This window comes from Mobula birostris, unplaced genomic scaffold (genome assembly GCF_030028105.1).
Source record: "Mobula birostris isolate sMobBir1 unplaced genomic scaffold, sMobBir1.hap1 scaffold_268, whole genome shotgun sequence".
In the NCBI taxonomy this organism is placed as follows: domain Eukaryota; kingdom Metazoa; phylum Chordata; class Chondrichthyes; order Myliobatiformes; family Myliobatidae; genus Mobula; species Mobula birostris.
The window spans coordinates 139,756-157,730 of record NW_027275732.1 but is presented as its reverse complement, the minus strand read 5'-3'; the positions used below and the strand labels follow the sequence as shown (position 1 = coordinate 157,730).

The 17,975-nt window shown below is 52.9% G+C and overlaps 1 protein-coding gene across 1 annotated transcript; it reads left to right on the top strand.

Moving 5' to 3' along the window:
* Nucleotides 1-1,196: 1,196 nt before the first annotated feature.
* LOC140192801 (cathepsin F-like) lies at nucleotides 1,197-16,312 on the top strand. Its single transcript, XM_072250279.1, has 12 exons — nucleotides 1,197-1,267; nucleotides 1,873-2,004; nucleotides 3,117-3,183; nucleotides 3,531-3,644; nucleotides 5,825-5,988; nucleotides 7,353-7,449; nucleotides 8,130-8,210; nucleotides 9,823-9,942; nucleotides 11,695-11,759; nucleotides 14,334-14,424; nucleotides 15,429-15,487; nucleotides 15,597-16,312. Exons 2-12 carry the CDS (start codon nucleotides 1,912-1,914, stop codon nucleotides 15,666-15,668), a joined length of 1,023 nt encoding a protein of 340 aa, XP_072106380.1. The 5' UTR covers nucleotides 1,197-1,267; nucleotides 1,873-1,911; the 3' UTR covers nucleotides 15,669-16,312.
* The last annotated feature ends 1,663 nt before the right edge of the window (nucleotides 16,313-17,975 follow it).

The window sequence follows — 17,975 nt, the reverse complement described above, 5'->3', positions numbered from 1 at the left end:
ATGCATAAAGTTACTACAGGACTGTGCGAAAGTCTCAGCCTATATAGGGGGCCAGGACTTTTACACAAGTATGAACCTATGATGCCACTCCCCCGTTCGACCAAAGGGCAGTAGCTGATGGCAGATCCAATTCCACCTTCTCTGAAAGTAGCCACCCTTGTCCACAGGGCTGTCCAGGAAGCCGACGACGAGCTCGTCTTTCTTAAGTTCAGGAGTCAGGAAGTAACGTTGCAGCTTTCTGCAACTCTAGTTGAGCCACTTCTGGAGAAATTTCCCTCAGTTCTGGCCTCCCCTCCACAGGAAGGGTGAGGAGGCTTTGGAGGGCTGCAGAGGAGTTCCACCCAGATGCTGCCTGGATTAGAGGGTGTGTGCTGTTGCGAGAGGCTGGAGAAGCTTGGGTGGTTTTCTCTGGAGCGGCGGAAGCTGAGGGGAGATGCCATAGAGCATCACAGCGCAGGACTGGCCCTTTGGCCCACAATGTGGTGCCAACCTCTTCTATCCCTTCTCACTTGGACTGTGTGGAGGACAATGAGATAGTGAGTGAGGGAGTGCCGAGGGCTGCTGACTCCACTCTGCTGCCCCCCAGATCCCCGTGGCTTCTCTGGAGTGGGAGAAAGAGATACCGGGACCTCGGGGAGGGCAAGATGGAGTAGGCAGCTGGTACCTTTCCATCACCTGCATTGTAACGTCTAAAACTAGAGGACATGTGTTTAAATTGAGAGGGGGAAAATTCAAATGAGATGTGTGTGTGTGTGTGTGTGTAGAGGTGTGACAGGCCATTCAGCCCATCGGGTCTGCTTCTCTATCCCATCTGGGCTGATTTATTATCCATCTCAACCCCATTCTCCTGCCTTCTCCCTATAACCTTTCAAGGCCTGTCTAATCAAGAGCTTATCGACCTCTGCTCTAAATTCACTCAGTGAGTTTGCCTCCACAGTCGACTGTGGCAACGCATTCCTCAGATTCTGAGGCAGAGCGGCGAGGGCTGCTGCTTCAGTAGAGAGGGCCGAGGAGAGGGTTACTAACGTCCGAGCAGTTCAGGAGGGTGGGGGGAAGTGGGCGACGGTGGGCGACCGTTGGTGGAAGGGGGAAGTGGGATTGTAACATCGTTCAGGTCCTTATCAGTTCGGGGTGTCCGTTGGACGGGGGCGGGGGGTTGATAGGATCAGATGGGAGGGGGGGGGGGAAGGGGCCAGACAGGGACTATAAGAGACGGTAGACATCCTTGCAGTCCACCACAGCGGCTGGAGTTGTCCGAACGAGTGTGGTGAGTGAGCACGATGTCAGGAATTGCCAGTGTTCGTCCTTGGAGAGACTGGCTTCCTGGAACGGGGCTAGTCTGACGGGTGGGGCAGAGGATGTCGATCTCCCTCTCAGTCAGTCACCGTCTCCCCCACCCAGCTCAGTGCAGTGAGGCACCCCTGGTGTCAGTGCTGAGGGAGGCGCGAGTGAGGAGGGATCCCTCACCGAGGTGGGGTGTGAGGGAGATCTGCGCTCCGGGACAGTCAGGGGGTGAGACCACCGCACTGCTGGAGGGGCAAATCAGGCAGGATCTCCGCACAGTGTAAGCGGAGGGGTGGGGAGCAGTGCTGGTGAGGGGGGACTCCGCACCGTAGGAAGGGTTTGAGGGATCCGTGTTGAGAGGGGAGTGGGACGGGAGGGAGGGAGGGGGTTCCTAATGGTCAGAGGAGTCATGACGGTGCTCCATTCTGAGTCAGGGAGGGCTGCGCTGTGAGAGGCGGTGAGGAGGAGGTTCGCACTGTGGTGGGGTGCTGAGGGAACTCCGCCCCACGGAAGGGCGCGACCCTTGTACAATTTTCTGAGCCGCCCATCGGTTCGAAATTGTTTTATCACTCTCACCCCCAACTCCAGGTCCTGCTCTGTTGTTCGGTATCGGGTGCGGATATCGCAATGTTCCGGCTTCTCGTTGCCTGCCTGGTGGCGACCCAGGTCCTCCCGTCTCGGTGCTCCTCCCCGGCGGATCTGCCAGAAGATGAGGCGATGGTGAGTGAGGGAGCGCCGAGGCGCGCTGACCATGAGGTCCCTTCGGCCGTTTCGGAGCGGGACGTCGGGACCCTGGGGGACCCGCTCGCCAACGACCCGGGACACCAGGCAGCCGAGGCGGCTGCTGAACAGCGGTAGTGCTGGAGAGTCTCACCGCTGCGGGGTCTCGGAGGGGACAGGCCATTCGGCTCAACCAGTCGCTGCCGACCACGGTGCCCGCCCTGCGTTCGGTACTGGCCCATCACGGTCCCTTCCGAATGTGGACGGATGGAGCTGCCCTGGGAATAATCCGGCTCACCCTTACTTCACCCGGCAGCTCGTCCCATGCATTCAGTACCCGCTGGGTGTAGAATTTACCGCTCAGATTCCTGCTCAGCCTTTCACCACTCAACCTAAACCTCTGCCCCACTCTTGCAGAGACCCCCCCCCCACCCCACCCCATCCAACAGCATCGCCCATTCCTCTCGGTTCCTTTTCATCCCGTTTCAAACTCTGCGTCCGTCTTCCCTCCCTTCACCCAACACAACCACTCATCCCCCACCGTCCACACGCACTCACTTCAACTCCACACTCACTCCCTCCGTTCCCTCCCCCAACACTTCCTGTCCTCACCCCATCCGGCCTCCCTCCCTCGCCACTGCTCCACCTCATTTCCCTTCCCCTCAGTGCCCTCCCTCGCCCTTGACCTCACTCCCCTACCGCCTGTCCCCTCACTGCCCTGTATTTTCCTTTCGCTCCCCACTCCGTCCCCATCCCCCTCCCTCTCCATCCCCATCTATCCCCCTACAACCCCCTCCACCACTCCTCACTCCCCTCCCCTCTAAACCGCCCCCCCTCCATTCCTCTTCACTCCCGTATTCTCGACAGTTTCATCCCCCTCCACTGCATCAACCACCACGGCCACTTCCACACTGTCCCCTTCCCCTCTACCGCACCTTCACTAACCCCGTCGCCCTCCACGCCCTCCACACCAAGGGTGTGTCCGTACCGGGGAGAGGGCGGGCGGGGGCGGCCCGCACTGCTCAGGGCTGGGATGGCCTTCTCAGAGGTTCCCAGCGACACGGATTGAGGGAAGGAGATTCCCGACTAACGGCAACTTCTTCCGTCCCCAGTTCCAAATGCGGTCCGATTTCGAGGAGTTCAAAGTGGCTTACAACAGGAGTTATGACGGAGAGGAAGGTAAGGGGAACCGGACTCGTTCTGTCCCGGGAAGGGATGGGGAGAAGGGGGTCGGGCAAAGGGAGTGGGGAGGGAGGGAGAGAGGGGTGGAGGAACAGAGGGTTCTACTGGGCACCAACAACCCCTTCTACACCCTCCCCCACTCCCTTTTTCTCTGTCCTGCTCTCTCTTACACATTCACACTCTCCTCCTCGCCCCACTCTCTCCTCCTCATTCTGTCCCTTCTCACTTTCTCTCTGTCCCCACACACACACTTTACATTTCTCTCACCTCTTTATCTCTGCCTCTCACTCTCATCCTCCTCTCCCCTCTCTCCCTCTCCTTACACACTCCCTCTCTCTCGGCAGAAGAGAATCGCCGTTTCCAGATCTTTGTGGAGAACATGAAGAAGGCTCAGATGTTTGAGAAGGACGACACAGGAACGGCCGAGCATGGAATCACCGAATTCAGTGACATGACAGGTACCGGCAGCCTGTTGTGACACAACACCCCTCCCCACCCGTGCGGCTGTGGGAGAGTCCGGTCCACATTCGCACAGCACAGCACCTGCTCTCCATGCCAAATGGCCGGTGTGAATTTGGACCTGCCCAAAAGCCCATTGAGCCGGTTGGTTAATTACAGTGATTCACACATACGTACCCCTCTCTCTCTCACACACACATAACTCTACTCACACACACACGTATCTCTCTCACACTCACACACATAACTCTCTCTCTCTCACACACACGTACCGCTCTCTCTCTCTCTCACACGCACACACACACGTATCGCTCTCTCCCTCTCACACACACATGTATCTCTCTCTCTCTCTCTCTCTCACACACACACACACTCGTATCGCTCTCTCCCTCTCACACACACATGTATCTCTCTCTCTCTCACACACTCACACGTATCTCTCTCTCTCACACACACACGTATCTCTCTCTCTCTCTCACACACACACGTATCTCTCTCACTCACACACGTATCTCTCTCTCTCTCTCACACACACACGTATCTCTCCCTCTCTCACACACACGTATCTCTCTCACACTCACACACTCATAACTCTCTCACACACACACACGTTCTCTCTCTCACACACACACACGTATCGCTCTCTCTGTCTCTCTCTGCCTCTCTCTCACACACAAACGTATCTCTCTCTCCCTCTCTCTCTCTCTGACACACACACACGTATCTCTCTCTCTCTCTCCCTCTCTCTCTCAGACACACACACACGTATTGCTCTCTCTGTCTCTCTCTCCCTCTCTCTCACACACACACGTATCTCTCTCTGTCTCTCTCACACACACACACGTATCTCTCTCTCTCTCTCACACACACACACGTATCTCTCTCTCTCTCACACACACACGTATCTCTCTCTCTCTCTCCCTCTCTGTCACACACAGAAACACACGTATCGCTCTCTCTGTCTCTCTCTCCCTCTCTCTCACACACAAACGTATCTCTCTCTCCCTCTCTCTCTCTCTCACACACACACGTATCTCTCTCTCTCCCTCTCTCTCTCTCCCACACACACGCGTATCGCTCTCTCTGTCTCTCTCTCCCTCTCTCTCACACACACACGTATCTCTCTCTCTCTCTCACACACACACGTATCTCTCTCTCTCTCTCTCACACACACACGTATCTCTCTCTGTCTCTCTCTCACACACACACGTATCTCTCTCTCTCTCACGCACACGTATCTCTCTCTCTCTCACTCACACACACTTATCGTTCTCTCTCTCACACACACACACACACACACACGTATCTCTCTCTGTCTCTCTCTCTCACTCACACACACGTATCTCTCTCTCTCTCTCACACACACGTATCTCTCTCTCTCTCTCTCTCACACACACACACACACACACACACACACACACACACACATGACTGGAGACGGGGATCGAACCCGGATCTCTGGATCACTGACGCAGTGGCTCAACCCTCTGCGCCACTGTGGAAGAAAGGAACTTTGTTTTGCAGCACTCTCCCTGCTTCCATCACCACAGACGCTGTCTGACAAGCTGCGATTCTAGAATCTGCTGTGTTCATCAGAGAAGGTGCTGTCTCGATAAATCAGTATTACATGTCAGGAGAAGTTGGCCAAACTTGGGTTGTTTTCTCCAGCAAAAGTTCATAAAGTTGTTAAGCATAGTCCGGAATGAGACTGATGGTCCTGTTCCAAGAGTGCACGGGTCAAATAGAAGAGGGAACATCTTTGAAACGAGGCTACCCAGACGAGACAATCTTTGAGAAGGGGTGAAGGGAAAAGTTTAGGGGAGATGTGAGGGCAGATATTTTACACAGTGGTGGGAGTCCGGAATGGGCTTGCAGGGCGGTGCGGAAAGCCGCTACAAGCGTGGTATGTAAACGGCATTTAGGCAGACACGCAGACATGCAGGGAATAGAGGGATGTGGCTCCCGTGCAGGCAGATGAAGAGAATTGAATTTGGCATCAGAGTTGGCACAAAGAGGGCCGAAGCACGGGCTCCAGTGCAGTACATCTGAAGCCCAGCATTCCCAGGCCTGCCAGCCATAAACCTCCAGCCCACGACCCCACGCCTCCAGAGGAACTGCCTGCGCCTGGGCAGAAACGTCGATAATTCTAAAATGCATCCCTTCCTTCCCCGCTCCTCAGACGAAGAATTCAATCAGTTCTACCTCAACCCGGTAATGATGAACGACTCATCCTGGATGGAGGAGATGACGAAGATACCCATGGCCGAACCCCTGACAGAATGTCGGACAATACGCCAATGGGACTGGCGTAGCAGAGGAGCTGTAACTGTGGTCAGAAATCAGGTGCGTCCCAACTTCTGTTTCAGAACTTCGACAGTTTCCTTTAGTAGGAGAGTCTAGGACCAGAGGACACAGATAGAGTGCATGTAAAGACGATGTTTCCTATAGTGGGAGAGTCTAGGACCAGAGGACACAGATAGAGTGGATGTGGAGAAGATGTTTCCTATAGTGGGAGAGTCTAGGACCAGAGGACACAGATAGAGTGGATGTGGAGAGGATGTTTCCTGTAGTGGGGGAGTCTAGGACCAGAGGACACAGATAGAGTGGATGTGGAGAGGATGTTTCCTATAGTGGGGGAGTCTAGGACCAGAGGACACAGATAGAGTGGATATGGAGAGGATGTTTCCTATAGTGGGGGAGTCTAGGACCAGAGGACACAGATAGAGTGGATATGGAGAGGATGTTTCCTATAGTGGGAGAGTCCAGGACCAGAGGACACAGATAGAGTGGATATGGAGAGGATGTTTCCTATAGTGGGAGAGTCCAGGACCGGAGGGAGCAGCCTCTGCTTAGAGGGGTGTCCGTTAAGAACGGAGATGAGGAGGTTTGCAAAATTATGAGGGGTGTAGACAGAGTGAATGTGAATAGGCTCTTTCCACTTAGATTAGGAGAGATAAATACGAGAGGACAATGCTTTAGGGTGAAAGTGGAAAAGTTGATGGGGAACATTAGGGGGAACTTCTTCACTCAGAGAGTGGTGGGAGTGTTGAACGAACTGCTTTCAGACGTGGTAAAAGCAGGGTCGCTGTTAAGTTTTAAGAATAAATTGGATAGGTACATGGATGGGAGCGGTCTGGAGGGTTATGGACTGCATGCAGGTCAATGGGAGTAGCGGAATACATTAAAGTTTCGGCACAGCATAGAGGGGCCGAATGGCCTGTTTTCTGTGCTGTAGTGTTCTATGGTTCTATGGTTCAATGCATTTCTTTTGTCAGAGCTGGTGAATCTGTGGAATTTGTTGCCACAGACAGCTGTCGGGGACAAGTCATCGGGCAGATTTAAATCAGGCGTCGGCAGGTCAGTCAGAGTGTCAAAGGTTGCGTGAGAAGGCAGGAAAATGTGGTTGAGAGGGACAATAAATCAGCCGTTGAGGAACGGCGGAACAGGTCAGTGAGCCGAATGGCGTATTTCCAATCCTATGTCATATGCTCTTACTACACGGTGCGTTGAAGTGGAACAAGGTAAGACAATAACCGCGCAGAATAGAGTGTAACCGTTAAAGTGTGTACAGACAAAATCCGGAATAGAACAGGTAACTGCGGGAAGGTCGAGTGGAAGTTGGGGAGTGGGTGGAGGCTGCTGAGGGGGGCCAGATTGCAGAGACAGGAACAGACAAAACATATGCATGCTCTCATCTCTCCCTGCAGAGGAGGTGCTCTGCGTCCTGGGCTTTTGCGTGCGTTGCCAATGTCGAGTCGCTGTGGTACTTGAAGACGAAATCACTGACTGTCCTCTCGGAGCAAGGTAATGCCCGCGTATACCACCCTCTCCCCAACCCGCACCCCCCTGCCGCCCCGATTCCGCTCAACCCCAACCACCCGCACACAGACACACACAGACACACACACACACAGACACACACACTCACACTCACACTCACACACACACTCACACACACACATACACACACACACAGACAGACACACACACACTCACACTCACACACACACACATACACACACACACGCACAGAGACAGACACAGACACACACACAGACACACACACAGACACACACTCACACTCACACACACACATACACACACACGCACACAGAGACAGACACACACACACACACACAGACACACACACACACACTCATACTCACACACACACACACATACACACACACGCACACAGAGACAGACACACACACACAGACACACACACACGCACACTCACACTCACACACACACACACACGCGCACACACACACACGCACACAGAGACAGACACGCACACACTCACACTCACACACACACATACACACACACACGCACACAGAGACAGACACACACACACACACAGACACACACACACTCACACACACACACACACTCACACACTCACACACACACACACACACACACACACACACCTCATCCCTGTCGCCGTGACTGAAGTCTCCTTTGGTTTATGTCCGCAGAGATCCTGGACTGTGACTCGTACGACAGGGCTTGTAAAGGTGGTTTTCCCTTCAGCGCGTTCTACAGTATAGTACGTCTAGGTAAGCATGTTCTCTGTCTTTCTGACCTGTGAAGACTGGCACACTGCACGGAAAGCCCGAATGGTAACACGGAATCGCAAACCTCTCCTCTCCTCTCTCTGTAGCATTGAAAGGCATTGAATAAGGCTAGAGGGAGGCCGTTATCTATCGTCCCCCACCTTATCCTTACTCCTTCCCAAACATCTGATCTTAATATTAGCCTCCCCATCTGCAATTCCCGCTGCCTCGAGGAAGCAGCCAGGATAACTGAGGACTTCTCTCATCCTGGTCAGTTTCTCTTCACACACCCCGACCCCCCAAAAAAATCAGGCAGCAGACACAGCGGCTGATTGAAATGTACACCAGGCTTAAGGAAGGCTCCGATGCTGGTGTTACGAGCCTTCATCTGCCGACCTCCCTCTTCGTGGTCCGTGCACTCGATCTGCCTCCCCACGCTGCGCTTTCTCGGTAACTGGAACACTTCATTTTATGTTTATTTCCACGGCAGCCCTTCGAGCTGCGCCGCCCCGCAACCTGCAATTGAACCCGAGACTAACCACGGGGCAAGTTACAATCTACCAACCGGAGCACCCGGGGAGAACTGTACGCATGCCCATTCACTTATCCCATCTATATCCCTTCCCTGCACCCCCTCGTGGCACTAATACCAGGTCCAGTGTGACACTTTATCTCAGCCTCTCTCTCCGCGGATGCCGCCTGACTGGTGGAGTGTTACCGGTGTTTGAGAGGCCGGTGGGGAACGGGCTGCCCCTGCGATGGAGGACGGACATTTAGGGGAAGGGCTTTGGGGCAAGACTCAATCAATCTGAGATCACAGATCGCCTGTGGTGGGGGTGGACCCCGAGGCGATCTGGACTGGCCAGGGCAGTTGGATGATCGCTTTCTGATGCGGAGCGGCTTGAAAAACAGGGCTGGGGGCTGGGGGGAGGGGGGCTATTCCGCCTTTCGATTGTGATGGGCAGAAGAGCGATAGCCAGTATAGACAGGTGAGGGGAAGAGTGAGGCGGATAGGTGAACCCAGGCGAGAGCTGGTGATAGTGATAGGGGGAGTGAGGTGGAGGGGAAGGGTACAGCGTCAGATGCGGGGAGTTGATGGGAGGAGGTGACGGAAGAGTGCCCGTGGGGGGGGGGTTGGGTGCGGTGTTACCGGGGTTAACGTAGGGCCAGAGGCTGGCCCGTTGGCTGTGGCTCAGAGGGTAGTGCGGCTGCCCAACGGCTCCAGAGAACCGCGTTAGTCGGAAGGGGAAACGAAGGGCGAAGGGGAAGCAGATTACCGGAAAGAGGAGAATTAGAGGTGGAGATAAAACTCAGGCGGGTAGGACCGTCTTGTGCTGAGTGTTTTCAGATCCCTGACAGGGGTGGTGGTAGAGGCTGATACATTCGGGGCATTTAAGATGTGAGAAAAATGGAGGGCTGTGTGTAAGGGGAGGATTAGATTGATCTTAGAGGAGGGTAAAGAGTTGGCCCAATGCCGTGATCCGCCCTGTGTTCTAAGCGTGGGGGCCGGGTGAGTCTCTGGGATCCTCTCCTCCTCAGGGTTGTGCAAGGACGGTCTGTGGGGAGGCGAGGTGGAATTGAAGAGGAGGGAGATAATCCTGCTTTCTGTTAACAGGGGGATTGATGTCTCAAAGGCGATACCCCTACAAGGCCAGGCAGTGTAGGTGCAGACAGGTACGCCAGAGACGTGTCGCCAAGATAAAGACCTTCCGATGCATCACCCCTTATGAGCGAGGTGAGTATCCGGGGTGTAGAGGGTGGGGAAGGGGTGGGGGGGGCAAGAGCGCGGTGCCTCTCGCTGTTCTCTTCCCCTACCCCAACCCGACTCGCCAAATAGACCAGAATGGTTTGGAGGGCGCACTGGAGCGTGGGGGTGGGGGGGTGGGGGGTGGGGAGAACTTTGTAAACCGGTCGCTTTTGTCGCCGTGCACACTTGCAGAGACAGGCGGAGAGGGCGTGACCCGTAGTCGGTTTGAAGGGGCAGGTCCGTAGGTTCGCTGTGGAAGCCCTTTTACGAGGGCCAGAGGCTGGCCCGTTGGCTGTGGTTCAGCGGGTAGTTCGGCTGCCCAGCTGCTCCAGTGAACCGCGTTCGATTCCGACCACTGGTGCTGTGTCTGTGTGTGTGTGTGTGTGCGTGTGTGTGTGTGTCTGTGTCTGTCTGTGTGTGTATGTGTGTGTGTGTGTGTGTGTGTGTGTGTGCATGTGTGTGTGTGTGTGTGTATGCGTGTGTGTGTGTGTGTGTGTGTATATCCGTGTATGTGTATATGCGTGTGTGTGTGTGTGTGTGTGTGTGTGTGTGTGTGTGTGTGTGTGTGTGTGTGTGTGTGTGTGAGAGAGAGAGAGCTGTCGTTTCAGGAGGACTAGAATATGTAAAAACACAAGGAGGTAATATTAAGGCTTTCTAAAGCACTGGCGAAGCCTCGCTTGGAGTGTTGTGAGCTGGTTTGGGTCCGTTATCTTAAAAGAAAGGACGTGCTGACACTGGAGAGGGTTCAAAGGAGGTTCAGGAAAATGATTCCGGGAGTGAAGTACCTGTCGTATGAGGAGCGTTCGGTGTCTCTGGGACTGCACTCACTGGAATTCAGAAGAATGAGGGGCGACCTCGTAGAAACCTATCGAGCGGTGATAGGCCTCGATAGAGTGAATGTAGAGAGGATGTTTCCTATGGTGGGAGAGTCTCAGACCAGAAGACAGAGTCTCAGAATAGAGAGTCATCTCTTTGTAGAACGGAGATGAGAAGGAATCTTTTTAGTCAGAGAACGGTCTGTCTGTGGAATTTGTTAGCACAGGCGGCTGTGGAGGGCAAGTCTTTACGTATATTTATGGCAGAGGTTGTCAGAATCTTGTTCAGTCAGGGCGCGAAGGGATACGGGGAGAAGGCAGGAAATTGAGGCTGAGAGGGAAAATGGATCGGCCGTGATGAAATGGCGGAGCGGACTCAATGGCCCGAATGGCCTCATTCTGCTCCTATATCTTTTGGTCTTATGGTCTAATCTCGTAGCCCTGGTCTGTGAGTGAAAGGTGAGGAGGGCGGAGGGGTAAGGTTGTTGGTTAAATGGGGTAGGTGTTACGATTGCAGGGAGAGCAGCACTAACTTGATGGGCTGAATGTCGTCGGGGAAAATCACGAGATAATGTTCTGTCTGCCGGCAGCCGAATTGAGGGGAGAATTTGTTGCGAGAAAAGCTGCGGGGTCACGTTTGCCTTCTTTTTAACCTGCCCAGTGTGCGGGTCAGGGTGGGAATGACGGGGGTGGGGGGTGGAAATTGGGGGGTCATGTGAACAGGCTAGATAGGAACTAGCTGCGAGTTGGGGTTTGGGATTGCGGGCAGTCGTGGCGCAACTCGATGGGCCAAATACCCTGCAGTGTAAATACCCGATAACGTACGGCCTGCGCGGCGTTCAAGCTGAGGGGGGATAGAATGGTGGGAGAAGGCCTGAAGGGCCACAGCTCTCCTCTTTGTGACGTTTCACTTTTTCTCCTTCAGAAATGCAGAAGTGGGTGTACCGAAGAGGACCCATTGTCGTCTCAATGAACGCCGTCCTGCTGAAAGTAAGCTGTTCGCTTCTCCCGATCGCACGAAAAGAGTCGAGATCCCCACCCGCCTGTAGGAATCTACGCCCCCTCCTCCTATAAACCCTGACGCAACTCTCTGCCCCTTCTGCGACCATTTCTCTCGCTCCCACCCCCCGCCGCACAGATGTGACGAGACCGCTGCTGGCTGTCTCCACGGTTTTCAACACCCGGCTACGATTCAGTGCAGCAGCGCCGTCGAGCGGGGCCTCGGCTGGTGTCCTCAGGGAAGCGTGGTTTCAAACGGGATGACGGTGTCAGAGAAACCCACTTGTAGTGTCTACTGGACGTTCTGCCCCAAGACAGCAACGTTCACCGTGAAACATCGCCCACCATCCCTGCACACGTGGATGACAATAAGCTCGACAACTTAATGGGAATTTTAGAGTTTTTTTTCCAGCAGACAGCACTGAATATTACAAATAATACTTACAGCCCGTCACGCTGCGGACGCTTTCGGCAGCAATGGACGACCTCCATCTCTGGGGGTGTAAATGGCGGTGTTCAATGCTTCCTTATTTATGTTAGCAGCTTTCACTCGGTTTTCACTATGTCAGTCGTGCAAGTCCCGGGTCAGCCTCAGGAACTCAGACGTAGATAGTCCAGACGTTCTCTCCCATCTCTCTCTGTTCTCTCTCCCACTCTCTCACTCACTAGAGGTCCTCTCCCATCTCTCTCTGTGTTCTCTCTCTTCTCTCTCTCTCTCTCGCTCACTGGAGGTCTTTGCATCTCTTTCTGTTCTCTTCTGTCTCTCACACACTCACTAGCGGGCCACTCACACTCACACTCACACTAACTAGAGGTCCTCTTCCATCTATATAACCATATAACAATCACAGCACGGAAACAGGCCATCTCGGCCCTTCTAGACCGTGCCGAACTCTTACTCTCACCTAGTCCCACCGATCTGCACTCAGCCCATAACCCTCCATTCCTTTCCTGTCCATATATCTGTCCAATTTAACTTTAAATGACAACATCGACCCTGCGTCAACCACTTCTGCTGGAAGCTCGTTCCACACAGCTACCACTCTCCGAGTAAAGAAGTTCCCCCTCATGTTACCCCTAAACTTTTGCCCTTTAACTCTCAACTCATGTCGTCTTGTTTGAATCTCCCCCACTCTCAATGGAAAAAGCCTATCCACGTCAACTCTATCAATCCCTCTCATAATTTTAAACACCTCTATCAAGTCGGGCCTCAACCTTCTATGTTCCAAAGGATAAAGACCTAACTTTTTCAACCTTTCTCTGTCACTTGGGAGATGAAACCCAGGTAACATTCTAGTAAATCTCCTCTGTACTCTCTCAATTTTATTGATATCTTTCCTATAATTCGGTGACCAGAACTGTACACAATACTCCAAATTTGGCCTCACCAATGCCTTGTACAATTTCAACATTACATCCCAACTCCTATACTCACTGCTCTGATTAATAAAGGCCAGCATACCAAAAGCTTTCTTCACTACCCTGTCCACATGAAATTCCACCCTCAGGGAACTATGCACCATTATTCCTAGATCCCTACGTTCTACAGCATTCGTCAATGCCCTACCATTTACCATTTACCATGTAGTCCTATTTTGATTAGTTCTACCAAAATGTAGCACCTCACATTTTTCAGCATTAGACTCCATCCGCCATCTTTCAGCCCACTCTTCTAACTGGCCTAAATCTCTCTGCAAGCTTTGAAAACCTCTTTCATTAGCCACAACGCCACCTATCTTAGTATCATCTCCATACTTACTAATCCAATTTACCACCCCCTCATCCAGATCATTAATATGACAAACAACATTGGAGCCAGTACAGATCCCCGAGGCACCAATCTGACACACAGTCATCCACCACTACTCTCTGGCGTCTCCCATCCAGCCACTGCTGAACCCATTTGACTACTTCGATATTAATGCCTAACGATTGAACCTTCCTAACCAACCTTCCGTGTGGAACCTTGTCATTTATCATCTCTCTCTGTTCTCTTCTCTATCTCTCTCACTCACACTCACACTCACATTAACTGGAGGTCCTTTCCCATCTCTCTCTGTCCTCTCTCTATCTCTCTCAGTCACTAGAGGTCCTCTTCCACTCTCACTCTGTTCTCTCACTCACACTCACTCACTGGACGTCCTCTCCCATGTCTCTTTGTTCTCTCTGTCTCTCTCTCTCTCCCTCACATACTCACCAGAGGTCCTCTCCCGTCCCTCTCTGTTCTCTCTATCTCTCTCTCTCTCGCTCACTCACTCACTGGAGGTCTCCCCTCTGTCTGTCCACGTTCTCTCACTCTAACCCTTCAGCGTGGAAACAGCCCTACAACCCAGTAAGTCCTTCCCACCCAATCTCGTCACTCCGGGTCCTCTCCTTGTCTGTATGCCTGTCCACGTGTCTCACGGCTTGGCCCATTTTGGCTCCGAATGAACCCCACGATCCCATTCCTGGGGCTCATCCCCGACGCTGAGCGAGCTCCCGTCCTAACCTACAGGACGTGGGACCGTGGGCGAAGGGTAAGGCTGTAAAGGAAGCTGACGCTTATATTTTCTCGCTTTCCCACAGACCTACAGGAGGGGAATACTGCGTCCTAGCTCATTCAGGTGCCCTTTGAGGAAATTGAACCACGTCGTGTGCATTGTGGGATTCGGCTACCGTGAGTACCACCTCCCGTCTCTGATCAGCGGGGCGCTGTGCCGTGGACGGGGCGCTGTGCCATTCATCAAGTCGGAGACACAGAGACATTTACTAATTATCCATCTCTGTATCCTACCTCCCTGCGCATCTCACGCCGCGCGCCCCCGCCCCACGCACTGGGAGTATTCGCAAACAGCGACCAGCACCTCGACCTTACAAGACCGTAAGACGTTGGAGCAGGATTAGGCCATTCGGCCCGTCGAATCTACTCCGCCATTCAATCGTGGTTCATTTATCATGACTGCCAAACCCATTCTCCCACTTCTCCCTGACACCCGGACTAAATAGGAATCTGTTGAACTCTGCTTTAAACCCAATGGCTTGGCCGTTCACCACCCTCCGGATAAATCAATTCCTCCTCACTCATCTCTGGCCGGCTCTATCTCCGTGATACAACCACTTGTCCAATGCTGCTACAGCATTTTCCTCCAAGCGGAAAATCCCTCCAGATCCCCTTCATCCTCCCGCCCTTCCGCCTGGGACTGCAAACAGAGCCTTCGCTTAGTGCTAACACGCAGAGAACACGCAGTGCCAAGGGCGTATCTGCGCGGAGCAGAGCCGGGGTAAAAGAGCGACCATTGTTCCATATTTAAAAGTTAAGCTACTGTATTGCTATTATACTTTCATCTCTGATTAACGCACGGTGTTCCTTCTTCTCAGTTAATCATTGAATCATTTCCTAGCCTTCCCCGTCCACCGCCCAGAGTAAATCCCTCTGACCACTCTCACATTCCTGGTTCTCCACGCCCTCGGTGTGCCCAGCGATGGTTCTCCCTGTGAACAAGGTTGAATGCCCGGTCTGCGCCTCTCCTACCCTCGCACGCCGTGCGTCGGATCCCTCTCTACTCCAGCGCCCGGCCCCTGGAGAACGGGCCAGCGACGCGGGGCTCAGCGAGGAAGTGTGAGGGGTGCGGCCGCTGATTCGGAGGAGAATCTCACTCTGTCCGTTTTCTGATTTTTTAGAAAGGGGGATGCCGTACTGGATCGTGAGGAATAGCTGGGGACGGACATGGGGAGAGGGGGTAAGTTTTTCAAGCTTGGAAGTCAGAAAATACTGTACGGGATCAGATCCCATTCACGCTTCACGGCACAGAAACTCACTAACCTCTTCCATTCCACTTTCCGTGACAGGGATATTTCCGCCTCTACCTTGGGGAGAAGTGCTGTGGAGTGAATCGCTTCCCAATGACTGCAGTTATGTAAATCGTGCGGTCCGGGGCGCAACGCTGTCGCCCTGGGCGATCTGAGGCGGCGAGGCGTCGGGAGGAAGATCCTCCACCTTTGCAGCTTGGCGTGGCGATTCTGCACAAATACGACCCATTCCAACACACACCCCTACCACAGCATCACGTCACTACCCCCGTCACTGCCCCTTTCTACCCTGTCCCATTCCAGTCACTCGGGCACACACAGCAGCATCTTCGGCTCTCTGAAAGCCCCCGCGGCCGCCCCCACCGCGAGTCCGACCCGCCTGGACTTGTCAGCAGACTCCACCCGGCTAACGTGAGCCCTGGTATAGAACCCACAGGGCCGTGACGCCGTCCATCGGGAAAACTTGGTTTCAATGCAGTGGATTTGTTAGGGAGAGGCGGGTCCCATTCGAATTCTGGCTCATTGGAAGGGATGGGTTCAAGACATCAATTTCCTTAGATCACGTGGTTGTCAGTTGGAATGTTTCCGATTGGAATGAATGGATTCCGACCGATAGCTTTTCCAGTGGAACACTTTTCCTTGGGAAGGGTTTGGTTCATTTCCCTATTGTGTCCCACCCTGACGTTTCTGTGGTTGAACAAGCTCTGCATTTTTGTGGCTTTTGCAAAGACTCAATAAAATAACTTGAAGCATCACCCTGACTGGTTGTGTTTGTCCGGCGCTGCCTCCCGGGAACAATCGTCTCCATCCTCACACACCCGACACTCCCCTCTCCCGCTTCTGACCTCCAGTGCGAGCAAGCCAAGGCACTCCCAGCCTCTTCTCCTCGGACCACTTGCCCGCGTCACCTTTCACTCGTCACTTTCCCCCACTACAGTAACATCCGCCATGCTGACTGACCACCGCCGCACTCGGGAGATGAGAGAGATCAGTGGGGAACAAATTGAACCCTATTAAACACTGAAAGGCCAAGACACCCTGAATGCGGATAGGATATATCATATAGTGGGGGAACTCTAGGACCAGAGGACACAGACAGAGTGGATGTGGAGAGGATGTTTCCTTTAACCATATAACCATATAACAATTACAGCACGGAAACCGGCCATCTCGTCCCTTCTAGTCCGTGCCGAACTCTTACTCTCACCTAGTCCCACCGACCTGCACTCAGCCCATAACCCTCCATTCCTTTCCTGTCCATATATCTAACCAATTTAACTTTAAACGACAACATCGAACCTGCCTCAACCACTTCTGCTGGAAGCTCGTTCCACACAGCTACCACTCTCTGAGTAAAGAAGTTCCCCCTCGTGTTACCCCTAAACTTTTGCCCTTTAACTCTCAACTCATTCCCTCTTGTTTGAATCTTCTCCACTCTCAATGGAAAAAGCCTATCCACGTCAACTCTATCAATCCCCCTCATAATTTTAAACACCGCTATCAAGTTCCCCCTCAACCTTCTACGTTCCAAAGAATAAAGACCCAACCTGTTAAACCTTTCTCTGTAACTCAGGAGATGAAACCCAGGTAACATTCCAGTAAATCTTCTCTGTACTCTCTCAAATTTGTTGACATCTTTCCGATAATTCGGTGACCAGGACTGTACACAATACTGCAAATTTGGCCTTACAAATGCCTTATACAATTTCAACATTATATCCCAACTCCTATACTCAATGCTCTGATTAATAAAGGCCAGCAGACCAAAAGCTTTCTTCACCACCCTGTCCAGATGAGATTCCACATTCAGGGAACTATGCATCATTATTCCTAGATCCCTCTGTTCTAAAGCATTCTTTAATGCCCTACCATTTACCATGTAGTCCTATTTTGATCAGTTCTACGAAAATCTAGCACATCACATTTATTTGCATTTGTATTGGGGGAGTCTAGGACCAGAGGACACTGAGTATATGTGGAGAGGATGTTTCCTATAGTGAGGGGGTCTAGGACCAGAGGACACAGATAGAGTGGATGTGGAGAGGATGTTTCCTACAGTCAGGGAGTCTAGGACCAGAGGGTACAGACAGAGTGGATATGGAGAGGATGTTTCAGATAGTGGGGGAGTCTAGGACCAGAGGGCGCAGATGGAGTGGATGTGAAGAGGATGTTTCCTATAGTGGGGGAGTCTAGGACCAGAGGACACAGATAGAGTGGATGTGGAGAGGATGTTTCCTACAGTGGGGAGTCTAGGACCAGAGGACACAGATAGAGTGCATGTGCTGAGGACGATATCTCTAGTGAGGATGTCTGGGACCAGGAAAAACAAATAGAGTGGACGTGGAGATGGTGTTTCATGTAGTGCGGGATCTTGGACCAGAATGTATAGATAGAGTGGATGTTGTGAGTATGCTTCCT

Bases quoted from the DNA above. Each gene is read 5' to 3' on its own strand.
- LOC140192801 (XM_072250279.1), top strand. From the start codon at position 1,912: ATGTTCCGGCTTCTCGTTGCCTGCCTGGTGGCGACCCAGGTCCTCCCG. The intron at 5,989-7,352 runs GTGCGTCCCAAC...CTCTCCCTGCAG, and splicing joins TAACTGTGGTCAGAAATCAG to AGGAGGTGCTCTGCGTCCTG. The intron at 15,488-15,596 runs GTAAGTTTTTCA...TTTCCGTGACAG, and splicing joins GACGGACATGGGGAGAGGGG to GGATATTTCCGCCTCTACCT.